We start from the raw sequence: 18002 nt of genomic DNA, 5'->3' as shown, positions 1-18002 counted from the left end.
TATTTTTTCTCATTGACTGTGTTTTGTTCTGGTATACCAGTATCTGTTCCTCATTAGTTGTTCATAAATAAGTGAAATAACATTATTACGTGCTATTAAAGTTGCAGGGGTAAATGGGACGAAAAAGGTTGGGAACCCCTGGGTTTAGAGGGATATGGGCCAAATGTGGGCAGGTGGGACTAACGTGGATGGGACATCTTGGTCAGCATGGGCAAGTTGGGCCCGTTTCTCTGCTGCGTGGCTATATTTCATCAAATATTGTGAGAGGGAAATGTCATAGTTGTCATTGAAATGGAGATGTCCTGCTGTTACACCAACACTTTGTGTTTTACTCGAGATATCATGTCTGTAGAATTTTAAACGATGCTGTCTTCGTCGTTCAAGTTGCAATGGCAGAATTTACGGAACCGAAACCCAACCAAGATGCAAACTCCAAATCGATTTTCTCGGAAATTCAAAACTGAAAGTAAGATTTGGACGTGGAGTGATAAAAACGAAAGTAACACCCGATGCAGCAGAGCAGAGCGGAGCATCGGCGGTGGGAGACTGGTCTCCGGGACACGGCGGAGGCTGCGACGTCCTCCTGCAACCCTACGCCCGCAGGGGCCGGAGCCCAGGCCCGGCTGCCCCGGGACAGTCCCAGGTCAGTTGCCACGTTTATTTCATCCAGCTTTCTTACCCCGACTGTTTTGTAAACAAGGATTGCTGCGACATAAAAACAGCGCCCGCCGTTGCGGTCTCTTGCGGAAAGGAGGGAGGGAAAGGGGGAGAGAGAGGAGGGAAAGGAGGGAGAGAGAGGAGGGAAAGGAGGGAGGAGAGGAGGAAGGAGGGAAAGGAGGGAGAGAGAGGAGGGAAAGGAGGGAGAGAGAGGAGGGAAAGGAGGGAGAGAGGAGGGAAAGGGGGAGAGAGAGGAGGGAAAGGGGCGAGGAACTGGTGGAGGGAAAGGCGTTTGCGGGGGAAGATGTGGGGAGAGTCAGAAAAGGAGAAAGGGATGACGAAAGAGGGAGAGATGGCAGGTGGAAGAAGGGATGGCAGAAGAGAGAAGGGGAGGAGTAGGGAAGTGCGTGTTTATGTGTGTGTGTGTGAGAGAGAGAGAGAGAGAGAGAGAGAGACCGTGTCCGCATCCCGCGGCGCTCGAGCAGCGGCCTCCATCCCTCCCTCAGCCGCGCGCTCTCCCCGCCGGCCGTTGGCGCGCGTGACGACGCCGCGCTGTCAGTGCTCGCGCCACGGCGGCCGCCCGTCACCTCAGCGCTTTGGTCTCCCCTCCCACCTCCACCTCCCCAACTCCTTCCTCCAACTCCCCCTTTTCCCCCAACTCCCGTTCACTTCCCCCCTCATTTTCTTTCCACTCGCTATCCCTTATCTTTCTTCCCCCCGCCATCTATTTCATTTTCCCTCTTCCCTCCCAATCACCACCACCCCCTCCCCTTTACGTTCTCATCCCCTTCACTTTCTTTTCCTCTCTATTCTATCTCAATTTCCTCCTTTCCCATCCCCAACCCATCCCCTCCTCCCTCTTCTTCCTCACCTCCTTCCATATCACTTTCTCTTCCCTTTCTTTCCCCTCTCTTTCAATTTCCTATCCTCCACCTCTCTGTTCACTCTTTCACCCTTGAAGGGCCTGGGGAAGAGGAAAGGTTATAGGGAAATGTGTGGTGAATGGAACTGAAGAAAGAAGGGTCTCGAGCCGAAACGTCACACATTCCTTCTTTCCAGAGATGCTGCCTGACCCGCTGAGTTACTCCAACATTTTGTGTCTACCTTTGATTTAAACCAGCAGTTCTTTCCTACACATGATGTAATCCTCTGAAGGCTGGTATAGAGTTAATGGATGAGTGGCCTCCATTAATGTCATTTATAAATATGATAAACAATGTGGGGAGGTGGTTATTGTCCAAATAGCACTTAATGCAGGAAAGTGTGAGGTGATGGTGAGCAAAAATAAACAGAAATTGTGAGCAAGAAACGATATATCGGAAATGGAAAGGATCTCAGACGTGAATCCGTCATAAATGCGTCTTGAAATAAATTTTACTCAGATGCAAGCTAAGGAATGGTATAATTGTCAGCTGTTCATTTGACAAAATCAGGACATTTTTTGGCTAATAATAAAATGACCTGATTTTGTCAAATGAACAGCTGACAATTATACCATTCCTTAGCTTGCATCTGAGTAAAATTTATTTCAAGACGCATTTATGATTCACGGATATTTAAATGGTGAATGTAGCTTCAGAAGCGTTTTCATTTTGCATGTTAAAACCCACCCGAGAACCATGGGCGATTTTGCAATTTTACTGAAGGATTTCTAACTTTTAATACTTTTCATCTAACAAATGAATAAAGATAACAAAGCCAATAATGCCTTACTTTTGATGAAATGCAGCGAGCAAATGCGATAATTCCCGATATTTTGGATCTTTAAATCTCCACGAAAAATGTCCGCTATCAACTTCCGCTTATTTTGCCCCTTCAGCTCCCTCTTGTATTTACCTTAGTTTCTATCTTTTTTTTGGACGGTAAATTTAGGTAGCTGTGCCTCACGGTCACCCTGACTGGCTCAGTAAATTGCAGCTCAAAACTTGGCCGTTTTCGATGTTTTTAACGGGTGTGAAAGTGCGTGTTTTCCCATTCACTAACATGTACCGGAAGTGACGCTTGTCCCCCAGTTAAAATTTTCGGTCATGTGGGTGCGGATCTACGCTCCAGTGACCTTTCGTGAAATCACCCTATAGGGCCAGGGCTGGGAACTACTGAGACATGGCTGCAAGATGGCCAGGGCTGGGAACTGAATATTCAAGGGTATACCACCTATCGAAAAGACAGACAGGTGGGGAGAGGGGGTGGGGGTGCCCTGTTGGTGAGGAATTAAATTCAGTCCCTTGCAAGGGTTGACATTGAAACAGGAGATGTGGAGTCCGTATGGATAGAACTAAGAAATTGTAAGGGTAAAAAGACCCCTAATGGGACTAATCTACAAGCCCCCAAACAGTAGCCTGGACATAGGGTGCAAGTTGAATCAGGAGTTAAAATTGGCATGTAGCAAAAGCAATGCTGTGGTTGTTATGGGAGATTTCAACATGTAGGTAGACTGGGAAAATCGGGTTAGTACTGGACCCCAAGAAAGGGACTTTGTAGAGTGCCTTTGTAATGGATTCTTAGAACAGCTTGTATTGGAGCCTATCAGGGAGGAGGCAATTCTGGATTTAGTGTTATGTAATGAACCGGATTTGATAAAGGACCTCGAGGTTAATGAGCCATTAGGAGGCAGTGACCATAACATGGTCAGGTTTAATCTACAATTGTAGAGGGAGAAGAGTAGATCGGAGGTGTCAGTGTTACAGTTGAATAAAGGGGACTATGGGGCCATGAGGGAGGAGCTGGTCAAAGTTGACTGGAAAGATACACTAGCAGGAATGACAGTGGAACAAAAATGGCAGGTGTTTCTAGGAATAATACAGAAGGTGCAGGATCAGTTCATTCCTCGGAGGAAGAAAGATTCCAAGGTGAGAAAGGGACTACCATGGCTGACAAGGGACGTCAGGGACAGTATAAAACTTAAAGCGAAGAAGTACAACGTAGCAAAGATGAGCGGGAAGCAAGAGGATTGGGTAATGTTTAAAGAACAGAAGATAACCAAAAAGACAATATGGAGAGAAAAGATGAGGTACGAAGGTAAGCTAGCCAAGAATATAAAGCAGGATAGTAAAAGCTTCTTTAGGTATGTGAAGAGGAAAAAATTAGTTAAGACCGAAGTTGGACCCATGAAGACCGAAAAAGGTGAATTTATTATGGGGAACAAGGAAATGGCAGATAAGTTGAACAGGTACTTTGGATCTGTCTTCACTAAGGAGGACACAAACAATCTTCCTGATATAGTAGTGGCCAGAGGATCTGTGGTGACGGAAGAACTGAAGGAAATCCACATTAGACAGGAAATGGTGTTGGATAGACTGATGGGCCCAGGGCCTGATGGTCTGCATCCCAGGGTACTTAAGGAAGTGGCTCTAGAAATCATGGATGCATTGGTGATAATTTTCCAATGTTCTATAGACTCAAGATCAGTTCCTGTGGGTTGGAGGGTAGCTGATGTTATCCCACTTTTTAAGAAAGGCGGGAGAGAGAAAACAGGGAATTATAGACCAGTTAGCCTGACATCGGTGGTGGGGAAGTTGCTGGAGTCAATTATAAAAGATGAGATTAGCCGAACATTTGGATAGCAGTAACAGGATCGGTCCAAGTCAGCATGGATTTACGAAGGGGAAATCATGCTTGACTAATCTTCAGGAATTTTTTGAAGATGTAACTAGGAAAATGGACATGGGAGAGCCAGTGGATGTCGTGTACCTGGACTTTCAGAAAGTGTTTGATAAGGTCCCACATAGGAGATTAGTGGGCAAAATTAGGGCACATGGCATTGGGGGTAGTGCTGACATGGATAGAGAAGTGGTTGGCAGACAGGAAACAAAGAGTAGGGATTAACGGGTCCCTTTCAGAATGGCAGGCAGTGACTAGTGGGGTACTGCAAGGCTCGGTGCTGGGACCGCAGCTATTTACAATATACATCAATGATTTGGATGAAGGGATTCAAAGTAACATTATCAAATTTGCAGATGACACAAAGCTGGGTGGCAGTGTGAACTGTGAGGAAGACGCTATGAAAATGCAGGGTGACTTGGACAGGTTGGGGGAGTGGGCAGATGCATGGCAGATGAAGTTTAATGCGGATAAATGTGAGGTTATCCACTTTGGTAGCAAAAACAGGAAGGCAGATTACTATCTAAATGGCGTCAAGTTGGGAAAAGGGGAAGTACAACGGGACCTAGGGGTCTTCGTACAGCAGGCAGTGAAGAAAGCGAATGGCATGTTGGCCTTTATAACAAGAGGAATCGAATATAGGAGTAAAGAGGTCCTTCTGCAGTTGTACAGAGCCCTAGTGAGACCACACCTGGAGTATTGTGTGCAGTTTTGGTCCCCTAATTTGTGGATGGACATTCTTGCTATAGAGGGAGTGCAGCGTAGGTTTACAAGGTTAATTCCCGGGATGGCGGGACTGTCATATGCTGAGAGAATGGAGCAGCTGGGCTTGTACACTGGAGTTTAGAAGGATGAGACGGTATCTCATTGAAACATATAAGATTGTTAAGGGTTTGGACACGCTAGAGGCAGGAAACATGTTCCCGATGTTGGGGGAGTCCAGAACCAGAGGCCACAGTTTAAGAATAAGGAGTAAGCCATTTAGAACGGAGGACGAGGACACACTTTTTCTCACAGAGTGGTGAGTCGGTGGAATTCTCTGCCTCAGAAGGCGGTGGAGTCAGGTTCTCTGGATGCTTTCAAGAGAGAGCTAGATAGGGCTCTTAAAAATAGCGCAGTCAGGGGATATGGGGAGAAGGCAGCAACAGGGGTACTGATTGGGGATGATCAGCCATGATCACATTGAATGGCTGTGCTGGCTCGAAGGGCCGAATGGCCTACTCCTGCCTATTGCTCTCTTGTCTATTGACCAGATCATTTTATAATGTGGAGAAACTAAATAAGCTAGGGTTTTCTTTTGACAAAAGGACACCGAAGGAAGATTCAACTTAAGTATATATAATTATGAGTGGGATCACCAGGAACAACTCAAATCCCTGAGCACAAAGCCATGCTTACTATCCCTAATTAGTTCTTGCCTTTCCAAATGCCTAGAGATCTTGAGAATCTCCTCCAGTGGATTGCCCACCACTGATGGCCTCATTGGCTTATAGTTCCAAGGAACTGCAGATTTACAAGGAAAGGCACAAAATGCTGCAGTAACTCAGTGGGTTAGGCAGTATCCATGGATGACATGGATAGGTGAAGTCTGATGAAGACTCTCAACCCAAAATGTCACCTATCCATGTTCTCCAGGGTAGCTGCCTGACCTGTTGAATTACTCCAACATTTTGTGTCTTTCCTTGGCCTATAGTAACCTGGCTTGTCCTTGCAGCCCTTTTTAAATAAAGACATAACAGCCACTCTTCAGTCTTCTGGTAGCTAATGTATGGCGATGAAAGATGCAACAACCTCAAACAGGGCTCCGGCAATTTCTTCCATTGCTTCCTACAACAATTTAGGCTACATTTCATCAGGAACGGTTGCGAAAAAAAGTCAATCCATATTCTATGATTTAACATAATAATTTGAAATCAGAAGTACCTGTCAACAGTGTAATTGATTCAGATGGTAAGAATGTATGTTTATGTTAGAAATTCATCCAACCTTGGAACTTTATTTACTTTCCTTTATCTACCTTGTAGGAACATTTCTTGAAAAAAGCATACCAGTTAGTTTTATTTCAATTCTGATTTTCATTTTTGGTTTTGAACTTCTTCACTTTTAATTACCTAAAGGAATGGCACAAGCTCATGAAAAGGCTGAAGTCCCAAATTTATTAACATCAGAGAATGTTAATCTGGAGGTGTCGTCCACCATTCAGCCAGCCGGTGAGAATGAAGCGTCTTTACAGGAAGCAGAGAATGCTTGTGAAATGCAGTGTGACCAAAATCCAGTCCTGTCACCCAAAAGAGCAAATGAACATGAAACTCACAAACCGCAGCGGAAGGTAAGATGGCTAAATATGCAAATGGTTTCATAATTTCAGGTAATTTGGTTGGCATGGACAAGTTGTGCCGAACTGCCTATTTCCATGCAGTTTGGTCTATGTTTTTGGAAGATGATTTATTTTCGCTTTGCATTATGGGGGCAGAGTGGGACTGCTACCTCTCATCGTCAGAGAACTGGGATCGATTCTGACCTTGGATGCTGTGCTGTCTATGTGAAGTTTGCATGTTCTCCCTGTGGGTAGGTTTCCCCAGGTTGTTGTAGTGTATTCCCACATCCCAGAGACATGTGTGTTTGGAGGTTAATTGGCCTCTATAAAAATAAAATTGACCCTTTTTTGTAGGGAGTGGATGAGAAAGTGGGATAACTTAGAAGTAGTGTGAACAGGTGAACGATAGTTGGTGTGGACTTGGTGTGCCAAAGGGCCTGTTTCCATGCTGTAACGATTAACTAAACTAAATTAAATTGTTCCTCATAGATTCATAGAGTGATATAGGCCCCTTGGCCCAACTCGCCCACACCGACCAACAATGTCCCAGCTACACTAGTCCCACTTGCCTGCGCTTGGTCCCTATCCCTCCAAACCTGTCCTCTCCATGTACCTGTCTCACTGTTTCTTAAACGATGGGATAGTCCCAGCCTCAACTTCCTCCTCTGGCAACTTGTTCCATACACTCAACACCCTTTGTGTGAAAAAGTTACGCCTCGGATTCCTATTAAATCTTTTTCCCTTCACCTTAAACCTATGTCCTCTGGTCCTCGATTCCCCTACTCTGGGCAAAAGACTGCATCTATTCCTCTCATGATTTTGTACACCTCTATAATATCTCCCCTCATCCTCCTACGCTGCCATGGAATAGAGACCCAGCCTACTCAACCTCTCCCTATAGCTTCACACCCTCCTAGTCCTGGCAACATCCTCGTAAATCTTTTCTGAACCCCTTCAAGCTTGACAATACCTTTTCTATAACATGGTGCCCAGAACTGAATTCTAAATGCGGTCTAAATTCGAAATGCGGTCTCACCAACTTCTTATACAACTGCACCATGACCACCCAACTTCTATACTCAATACTCTGACTGATGAAGGCCAAAGTGCCAAAAGGCTTTTTGACCACCTTATCTATCTGCGACTCGACCTGAAGGAACCATGCACCTGTACTCCTGGATCCCTCTGCTCTGCAACACTACCCTGAGACCTACCATTTACTGTGTAGGTCCTGCCCTTGTTCGATGTCCCAAAATGCAACACCTCACACTTCTCTGTATTAAATTCCATCAACCATTCCTCAGCCCATCTGGCCAATTGATCTTGATCCTGCTGCAATTGTTGTACCATCTTCACTATCTGCAAAACCGCTAATTGGTCTGTCCCATTTACGCAATTTTTTTCAGCGACTTGCCGGCACCGGTCATAGTCGCAGCAGGTCTCCGAAAATGTTCAACATGTTGAAAATCCAGCGGCGACCAGAACAAGGTACGACTCTTTGGGCGACTACTCACGACCATACAGGCTTCACCCCGCGACTTGTCGCCAGGGTGTCGCCTGTATGGTCGTGAGTAGTCTCTCAGTCACCCAAAGAGTTGACATGTTGACAATTTTCGGCGACCTATGATGGGTGCTGGCAGTCACCGGATAAGTCGCATAAGTGGGACAGGCCCATAACTTTTGTATCATCAGCCTCATATGTGGCTTCATATTAATGATATAAGCATCTGTTAGAGATACCTGACATAAGGAAGATAAGAAGACATCACCTCTCAAAAATATTTACAATTGGGAAAATAAGCTTAATTTAATGCTCCTGAAGGTAAGTGTACCAAATGCCTCCATAGCAACCTGAGTCTCATGGAACTATGTACCTGCACCACGTTGTCACTCCTAAAGGCCCTTCTATTTACTGTGTATATCAGAATAAATAAAGGGAAGATTTGAAATTCTGTCTCTTGATAAATGATGTAGGGAGAAAATGGCTGATGGGTCAGTAATTGGAAGAAGCAGATTTAAGACAATTGATAAAGATCTAAAGGAGATAACCTTCCTTGAGCAGGGCCGGTCCTAGGCCGATTGGACCGATTTTTCCAAATTGGGCCCTGCGTTAATTTTCCGTATTTCATATGGAAATACAAATTCGCTTTGTTAAATAAAAATAAAAAATAAAAACATTTGCCATATGGATTTTTTTACAAAACGAACATGGAGAACAACCGCTGTGAATAATTAACTATGTGTTAACTGCTACTGTAGCAGTTAACAGCCAGTAGTTAACAACAATGGGTCATCAATGCATATCGATACCCATTCCTCGGTAAATGTGTTAAATTGTGTCACTCGCTGCCGCAGGAGCGTCCGAGACGGGGGGGGGGTGTGGGAGTCCACAGGGCAGCAAGCCCCAGCACCGCAGCAAACTCAGCCGTGAGTATTCGGGCAGGCGGGCGGTGTGTGCGTGAGAGGGGGGGCGAGAAAGGGTCAGATTTACATGAAATCAGCGGCCTACCTGCCCGCTCTTGGTCGGGGGGGGGGGGGGGGGGTAGAGTTAAAAGACCTGAAGCAGAAACGAAAGACAACTGGCCGGATAATTGCGGGGGGGGGAGACAATCTGTGGGTAAACAGATCTGGGGGTTGTGTTAACTCGTTTGGTGCCGGTATAACAGCAGACCAGGTTGGAGGTTTGAGTCTGTGTTAACATTGGTGTCGGGGTTAATGTCTGGGTGGGATTTAACTCTGTCTGTCTGTGCGTGTGTCTGTGACTCTGTGTCTGTGTATGTGTCTGTGTTTCTGTGTGTGTGTCTCTGTGGCTGTGTGTGTGTGTCTATCTGCGTGTGTGTCTCTGTGTGTGTGTGTGGGGGAGCCGTGGTGAGACAGGGGGGATTTTCAGATGCAAACTACACGTTTTCAGTTAAGAGTTGGACACGATTACTGTCAATATGAGCAGCTCACGGAGCAGTCAGAATGAGAAACACTGCTCGGCTCTCTCACACACACTCGTGGAGTGAACTGTAGATATAAACGCGGCTGGGGGTAGAGGAGTGGGGGGGGGGGGAGAGAGAGATAGAGAGAAAGAATTTGAGAGAAGAGAGAGGAAGGGGGAGAGAAAGGGAGAGAGAGAGAGGGAATTGGAGAGGAGAGAGAGAGAGAGATAGAGGGAGAGATAGAGGGAGAGAGAGAAAGGGGGAGAGAGAAAGAGTTCTCCCTTCTGCCTCACCACTGTCGGCTGCCCTTTGTGAGATGATTGGAGACCAAAACCAGTTACCCTTTAGATCTCCCTCTCCCTACCTCTCACTACCTCCCTCCCCCTCCCTCTCCCTCCTTCTTTAGAGAGGGGGGTGATGAGGGAAGGAAGGGGGGAGAGGGCGGAGGGGAGAGAGGAGTGTGCCTTGCTTGGTGGAGAAGAGGGATGTGGGAACGCTGTACGCAGGTGGTGACTCACTCTCACACTGGGATCCCCCTTGTCATTGCGCAGTCTATCTGATTCCCTGCACCCCCCCCCCCCCCCTCTATGGAGCGAAGGAAATATGCAACGTTTCGGGTCGAAACCCTTCTTCAGACCCGGCCCGAAACGTTGGCTATTTCCTTCGCTCCATAGATGCTGCCTCAAGCCCTGTCCCACTGTGCGAGTTCACCCAAGAGCTCTCCCGAGTTTAAAATCTCTGTGTTGCATCTCTGTCCCTATCTTCAAATTTCCACTTTGAAATAACATACAATTTTCTACTTAAATATTTTGCAGCAGGATCGCGATTAGTCGATTCCCACGCATTTTCAATCGTCGTTCGATTCAGTGTAATTTTCACACCTGGTTGGTGTAGTTTAAAAAAAAATATACAGTACATTACAATAAATAGTTTCAAGCATACCCGGTACTAAACGCACAAACATTAAGGTGATTACTGATGTTACAAACGGTTATAAATGAATATAATTTCAAAGTGAAATAGGAGATTTCCGTGGAAAAAATATTTAACCAGAATATGGCGAGGTCGCTGCAAAATGCTCACTTAAAACAATACGCCGTCAACTCAGGATTGTTTCTTAGCCCTCTGACAGGTGTTTCAATCTCACCTCGTAGCTCGCTGTTAATCGATTCATAGCTATTAATTTTCATTCCTGGTCCGTATCGAACTTCTCCAAATGCAAACGCTTCAAGTTACGCTTCTTGCGTGGTGGTAAGGGGGGGGGGGATAGATGCTAGGATAAAATACCATATATTTGCATTTATATAGCGATCCTGCTGCGAAATTTTTAAGTCGTAAGTTGTATTTTATTTCAAAGTGGGAATTGGAAGATAGGGACAGAGATGTTACACAGATTTTGATAGGAAGGAAACATTACAGCAGCTGAGTAAAAGATCGGTCAAATGAAGATCGGGCGAGGGGGATTGGGGGTGGGGGAAAAGTATCTATAGCTTGGGACTTGCCTAAATGAGTACTGAGATGGATTATCATTCCACACCAAATTTCTTATACAATAATACCTTTTATGCAATTATCACAATAGCTTGTTGGATATGGATCAACAGACTCTGTAATCTCTGTAATGTTGGATATGGATCAACGGACTCATGCTCGTAAATTAGTAAAACAAATGCTCTTCTTTAAGTTCTGTTGTTTCTGGGATGGGGGTGACTGATAACAAATAACCCACATTCTGTATTTTGTCATAATGTGGCTGAAACAATGGCATATTTTGTGATATTTATTGAGATAGAAAGATACAACGGAGTTTGGGCAAGATATTACCTTGCAACATTCTGTATGTCTGATAGATATTGTGAAATGGAACTCAGAAATTATGGGAGGATTACATAAAACTACAATTCAAAGGTAATGAAAATACAGAGCGTAGGTTTACAAGGTTAATTCCGGGATGGCGGGACTGTCATTTGCTGAGAGAATGGAGCAGCTGGGCTTGTACACTCTGGAGTTTAGAACGATGAGAGGGGATCTCATTGAAACATATAAGATTGTTAAGGGCTTGGACATGCTAGAGGCAGGAAACATGTTCCCGATGTTGGGTGAGTCCAGAACCAGGGGCCACAGTTTAAGAATAAGGAGTAAGCCTTTTAGGACGGAGACGAGGAAACACTTTTTCTCAGAGAGTGGTGAGTGTGGAATGCTCTGCCTCAGGTGGAGGCAGGTTCTCTGGAAGCTTTCAAGAGAGAGCTAGATAGGGCTCTTAAAAATAGCGGAGTCAGGGGATATGGGGAGAAGGCAGGAACGGGGTACTGATTGGGGATGATCAGCCATGATCACATTGAATGTATGTGATATGAAAGTGAATTGGGTGTCAAATTAAACTTATTTTTATGCTTTATCTGATGGGATAAATTGCAGACTTGATTTTTTAAATCTCAAAATTTTGTAACATTGCTAGAAAATGTACCTGCATCTTGGAGGCCGAAGGTTAGGTTATTAGCAAAGAAACACCAAGAAAGAAATTGCTGTACTGAGATATAGCCAAGTCTATCCCTCATTGCTAGCAGCTGATGGGAAGCGGCTGTAAAGTGGGAAGCGGCTGTAAAAGGACAGCGCTGCTGGGGGGTGGGGGGGAGTTCCTTTCAGAGCGTGTGGGTAGTCTGGCCAGGAGTAAAGTTGCGGGGAGGGCAGGACGGTTGAGATGGAGGGGGTCGGCCGGGGATCATCCAGCTCAAGAGCGGGTCAGTGGGCGGTGGAGCTTACTCCATATGTCGGGGCGAGTAACCTCAATTGATCCCTTGTTCGCGCTGACACAGGATTCAGTTCCATCGCCCGCTGTGATGTTATCAATCATCCGCTGACCCACTCCGCTCTATGATCTTTGCTCTTGAGCTGGTCCCCTCACTGTTCAGATGGAGAACACTGCCAGAGGTGAGCGGGCTGGCAGAAGGCGCTGAGATGGCAGTCGGTTCCGCTGTCCGGTGATGGAAGCCGCTCGTAGCCACGCGAGCTGCTTCCCTCCCCGGCCACAATGCGGTGGCTCCGCGCCCGGAGCGCCGCGGCAGCGGTGAGTGAGTGTTACTGGCATGAATCCGACCCCCTCCTTCTCAACGCTCCCGCAACTTTATCCCTGGCTAGACTCCCCACACGCTGTGAAAGGAACTCTCCCCCGAATTGTCATGTTACTCACGACACGTGACTCGTTTATAATTATTTATTTATATTTCTACAAAAAAATTTCCCAATTGGGCCCCGCACCTCCTAAGGCCAGCCCTGTCCTTGAGGGTCTGACTATTACTGATCTTGCCTCAGCTTGTCTGCTGCTGATGGATGTGTTCTTGACTTTGTTACCCGTGGACGACCAGTGTTGTCCAGATTCCCATCTTTCACTTCCAACTCCATAAATAGATAGATAGATAGATAGATAGATAGCCTTTTATTGTCATTCAGACCGAAGTCTGAACGAAATTGAAGCAGTCATACATACAATACAATACAATAAAAACAACAATAAACACATATTAACATCCACCACAGTGAGTCCACCCAACATCTCCTCACTGTGATGGAGGCAAAAGTCTTAGGTCTCCAGTCTCTTCCCTCCTCTTCTCCTTCTGCGCTGAGGCGATACCCCCCGGGCGATGTTACGACTGTCCCGCGGCTCAAACACCGCGGCCCGGGGTGGTCGAAGCTGCCGCTCACCAGTCCTGCTGACGCAGCCGCTGGCCCGCGGCCGAACCCCGGACTCCGGTCACCGCCGCCAGACCACCGTGCAAGCCACCGGAGCACCGTTCCAGCCCCGAGCCGGATCGCCCTCACGTGAGTGCCGTTACCGTCTCAGCCTCGGGCTGGGCCGCCCCGACCGGGCGCCGCTCCGCCCTCGGGCTGGGCCGCCCCGACCGGGCACCGCTCCTCCCTCGGGCTGGGCCGCCCCGACCGGGCGCCGCTCCTCCCTCGGGCTGGGCCGCCCCGACCGGGCGCCGCTCCTCCCTCGGGCTGGGCCGCCCCGACCAGGCACCGCTCCTCCCTCGGGCTGGGCCGCCCCGACTGGGCGCCGCTTCTCCCTCGGGCTAGGAGCGCCGTACCTCCCCGAGCTCTGCCACTCCGACGGGAGCACCGTTCCTTCCTCGGGCCGGCCGTCCTCACGGTAGCGTCACAGCCCCTCACGGAAGCCCTGTTCCAGCCCCGAGCCGGGCCGTCCTCACGGGAGCGAGCTCAGTGCGAGTCCTGGCGGGCTCTGCCTCCTGAGCCTCGAGGTCGCCGGCTCCGCCATTAGGCCTCAGCGCAGACGGAGGCAGAGAAGGGGAATACGACATAAAAGTCGCATTCCCCCGCAGGGAGAGACAGCAAGCCCCGTTTCAACCCCCCCCCCCAAACAGAAACTAAAAACCAAAACTAGACTAACCAAAACGAAAATAAACAACCCAAAAAACACAAAACAAACAGGACTGCCGGAGAGCCGCTGCAGCCAGAGCCGCGCCGCCACTAGTAGATAAACTTGAACTAATTAAAAATTCTGATGCCTATATTATGACAAATTATATTCTCTGCTCAATCTGTGCTCGATAACCAATATCGGTTGTACATAGAACAATACAAAACAGGGCCTGCCCTTTGGCCCGTCATGTTTGCTCCGATCGTGATGCCAATTTAAACAAATCCCATCTGCCTGTACATGGTCTGTTCCCCACCTGTTCAGATGTCTGTTTAAATGCCTCTTAAATGTTGCTATGACGCATCTATCTTCCTGCTTGCCCGACAGCATATCCGGGCACTTGCAACTGTCATGTTTAAGAAATCTGCCTTGTACATCGCCTGTAAACATTCCCTCTCTAAGCTTAAGCCTATACCCTCTCCGATTTGACATTTCCATCCAAAGAAAAAACCCTGAATACCCTTTATCTCATCATTTTATTACTTTTATCATTACATTTTAAACCTGTCTTTCCTGATTTCAAATCTCATCTTGGCCCCACCTTCCCTTTTAGATCACCCTATCACTAAGTCTCACTAGGCATATCTCCTTTTATCTTGAGCTATCATGTTCCTTCAATTCCACACTCCACACCCAAGACTACCCAAGCTCCAAGATCTGCAATTCAATTTTGATTCTTTAAAATGTATCTTAAAACCTACTTCTAATTGAGCTGCTGATCCACTTATAACATTTCATTATAACTGACTGTCAACTTTTCTCTTTCCTCTTGTGAAAAGGAACATGCAGGAAAGAACTACAGATGCTGGTTTAAATCGAAGGTAGACACAAAATGCTGGAGTAACTCAGCGGGACAGGCAGCATCACTGGATAGAAGGAATGGGTGACATTTCGGGCGAAGCCCCTTATTCAGCCTGAAGAAGGGTCTCGCCCCGAAACGTCACCCATTCCTTCTCTCCAGAGATGCTGTCTGTCCTGCTGAGATATTCCAGCATTTTGTGCCTACCTTAAGATTTCACGTTACACTTGAAAAATAAAAAAAGTTACGAGATTAAGGATAACCTGTAATAGAGGTTATTACTCATTGGATAGCACCTTTGAAGAAAATGTGCTAAGATGTCAATTAACTAAACAATTCTATGATAGACACAATTCGAAGGTAGACACAAAATGCTGGAGTAACCCAGTGGGACAGGCAGCATCTCTGAAGATAAGGAATGGGTGACATTTCGGGTCGAGACCCTTCTTCAGACTGAAGAAGGATCTCGTCCCGAAAAGTTGGTTCGACGAAGAGAATGTGCAAAGATGTCAATTAACTAAACAATTCAATGATTTCATAACTGTAGTCTTTGTTCCAACATGCAATTTACAGACCTTGGTTTAGTCTGAAAAGCTGGTTTGCTGTAGAATGTGTCTAGCTTGTCAGTGTATTTCGATTATAGTTGTGCATCATTATGCATTCTTAATAAGCAAGATCAGGATCCAGGGGAAGCTGAGGATCAAGATATTGTTAACACTTCTTCATTGCTATTTTAATTCTATGTTATTTTAAAAAATAATCTTAGTTATGAGCTCTTTGCCTGCCTTGTAGTCATCAGAGCTGGTTTCGTAAGTGGGCAACATAGCACATTATAATTTAAAACCCTTGCAAAGTTTATGTAATTCCTGCAAATTCCTGTACATATGTATGTATTAAAATGCTGGGCACTAATACACTAACATGATCGTCCCAATTATTTTCCCAGTGACTCAATAAAGAGTTTAAAGAGAGTTAGGGGTGGCAAACTGGCCTTCCCAGTGAGGCCCAAATCTGAAAAATGAATTGACAAGAAGCATATTATTCAGTTAAAAATTTGAAAAGTTAATTTCTTGTATGAGTTAAATAGATTTATTGTCTATTTCACTTAAAGTAGAAGAGAATAAACTTTGTGACTTCTAGAATTCAACAATATATCACCCATGTTTTACTAGCTATAGATAACTTAATAAATAACTTTTTCATGCTTATCAAAATGCAGTAAAACATTCAATTGGAGCAAAATGGAAAAATGTTCACTACGTTGAGATATTGTGTTTGTATTATTCTGGTACCAGTGCCACACTGAATACAATTGAATACGTACCATTTAACCCTGTTTTATTTGTGCAGTTTTCTAATTAACAGTATTCTTAGAAAAACAATTGTTTACAGCTTGTGTGTTGGAAGGGGAATGGAATTTTGAAATCCAGGAGACTTATGATACTGATTACTGTCATTCATATGATCTGACTGTTATTGTTGTTTTACAAGCAGAGAAAAAAACGGAATAAACGGAGTCTAACTGAAACATGTGAAGTGACTACCTCAGCTTCTCATCTTGAGCAGATTCCTTCAGAGAGTGAACACAAGGACACTGAAACAACACACAGTAAAATTGATAATAAAACCACTGATTATTCTGCTGACACTGAAGATGTGGCCAATTTTCAAAAGTCTACCAGTGGAAATGATAATCTAGAAGATGCTGTAGGTGATGACCATCCCCCCAAGTCAACGCTAAAGAATCAAATGCCAGATAGTTACAGTTCAGTCAAAGAAGAGCCAAATTCAGGCTTGGAATCATCCAAAAGTGGCATTATACCCAGTGAGAACAAAGATCAAGATGCTAGAGCTACTGTAGAGAAGCCAGCACCTCACCCACAGAAGAAAAATTCAACTGATTCAAAGGAGGGTATAATTTTAACACTGGAAAAACAAAAGGAGAACAATGGTAATGTTGAATCAGCAAAGGAAGTCCATGGAGGCAAATCAGAAGCTGCAAAAGATAATGCTGGAAGTGACCTTGAGTGTACAGGAGCCAGCAAAGAAAAGATTTGCAATCAACAGAACTCAAAGAAGGAAGAGAGCATTCCACTTACTAAGGTTAATAACACTGTTTTCATAAATAAATTGTTTTTTTAATCAAAATAGTAATTTGTGAAAAAATGCCATTTTATATATAAATAAAAATGACCTGAAACTATTGTAAGAAGCTCGATTAAATAGAAAAAAAATTGACCTGAACAATATTCTACAAAGTGTTAAATTTTCAACTGGCCTAATTCCTCAACAGGGAAAATAAATTATTAAAAAAATACTTTATTTTAATCGTTTTCCACTTGGAACTGGGATTCCAGCTAAGGCATGTTGTAATAATGTCTGGTTACTCTTTGGTTACTCATCTAATCTATTATTCATGCCTTTCCTTCGACTACCTTGAAGATAATTTTAATAATATAAATTTTACTTCGGAGTCACGTGAGTGACTACGTGAAGACCCCGTCCAGCACGCATGCGCGACATGAGCGTTCACGCAGTGCAACAGCGAGGAACGGGAGTACGGGCGCTCCCGCTACAAGCTTGAAAGAACGGACCGTCAGGTAAGTACTTACCAGAGGTTCGAATTTACAAACTTTGCTCTTCTTTGTGCACCAGATTGAAAGCTGGAAAGAGCAAAGCAACACAGGGAAAACCGCCCCCGTTCGTCTCCAAGGAAGGAGCGTTCCGTCAGTGGGGGGCGAGAGGCGACACCTGGACCACACACGCTGCGGTCCACAATCATGGATACCGAGCCGAGCCCAGTCCGCTAGCGCTGCCGGACCAACAGCAGCGGACTGGAGGCAAATCAAGATTCAGACCGGCCGGTAATCCCAGAATACTCCGACAAGGAGACTCGCCGCGACAACGACAGAGGCAGCCGCCTGAGCAAAGTTGGCGACCAATCGCAGCGGGCTGGAGACAGGCACACGGAAGACGGACAGAGCCGGCACTGCAGACTACCGCCCGAGAGCGAGAAGGTGACTGTTTTCCAGCCTTAGAGAAGGGTCATGGAGCAAAAACTCCAGCGAGACTTGCCTCGGGAGCTGGGGCAAGCTCGCCAAGGGAGCACAAACACTCCCGCTCCAGTGCACTAACAGCACTGGCCATCGCATCTCCCTCAACAGAGGGGATCGTTGGCGACCAGGGATGGGCTGGTCAAGAAGAGGGGTCACTGGCTGAACAACATCGGGAGTATGCTTGAGGTACAGGACCAGGAAGAGCTGCTGGGTA

At 45.9% G+C, this 18002-nt stretch overlaps 1 protein-coding gene across 1 annotated transcript in view; it reads left to right on the top strand.

Moving 5' to 3' along the window:
• The first annotated feature begins 202 nt into the window (after positions 1 to 202).
• LOC116987736 (E3 ubiquitin-protein ligase rnf213-alpha-like) overlaps positions 203 to 18002 on the top strand; it is a 138424-nt gene continuing 120624 nt past the window's right edge. The window contains exons 1-3 of the mRNA XM_033043967.1: positions 203 to 643; positions 6375 to 6586; positions 16224 to 16835. Of these exons, the coding sequence (XP_032899858.1) occupies positions 364 to 643; positions 6375 to 6586; positions 16224 to 16835 (1104 nt within the window). The 5' untranslated portion in view covers positions 203 to 363. The remainder of the gene's footprint in view (positions 644 to 6374; positions 6587 to 16223; positions 16836 to 18002) is intronic.

The sequence above is a fragment of the Amblyraja radiata genome, chromosome 26 (genome assembly GCF_010909765.2).
Source record: "Amblyraja radiata isolate CabotCenter1 chromosome 26, sAmbRad1.1.pri, whole genome shotgun sequence".
In the NCBI taxonomy this organism is placed as follows: domain Eukaryota; kingdom Metazoa; phylum Chordata; class Chondrichthyes; order Rajiformes; family Rajidae; genus Amblyraja; species Amblyraja radiata.
The sequence above is the reverse complement of the archived record's forward strand: the minus strand, read 5'-3'. Positions and strand labels throughout refer to the sequence as shown.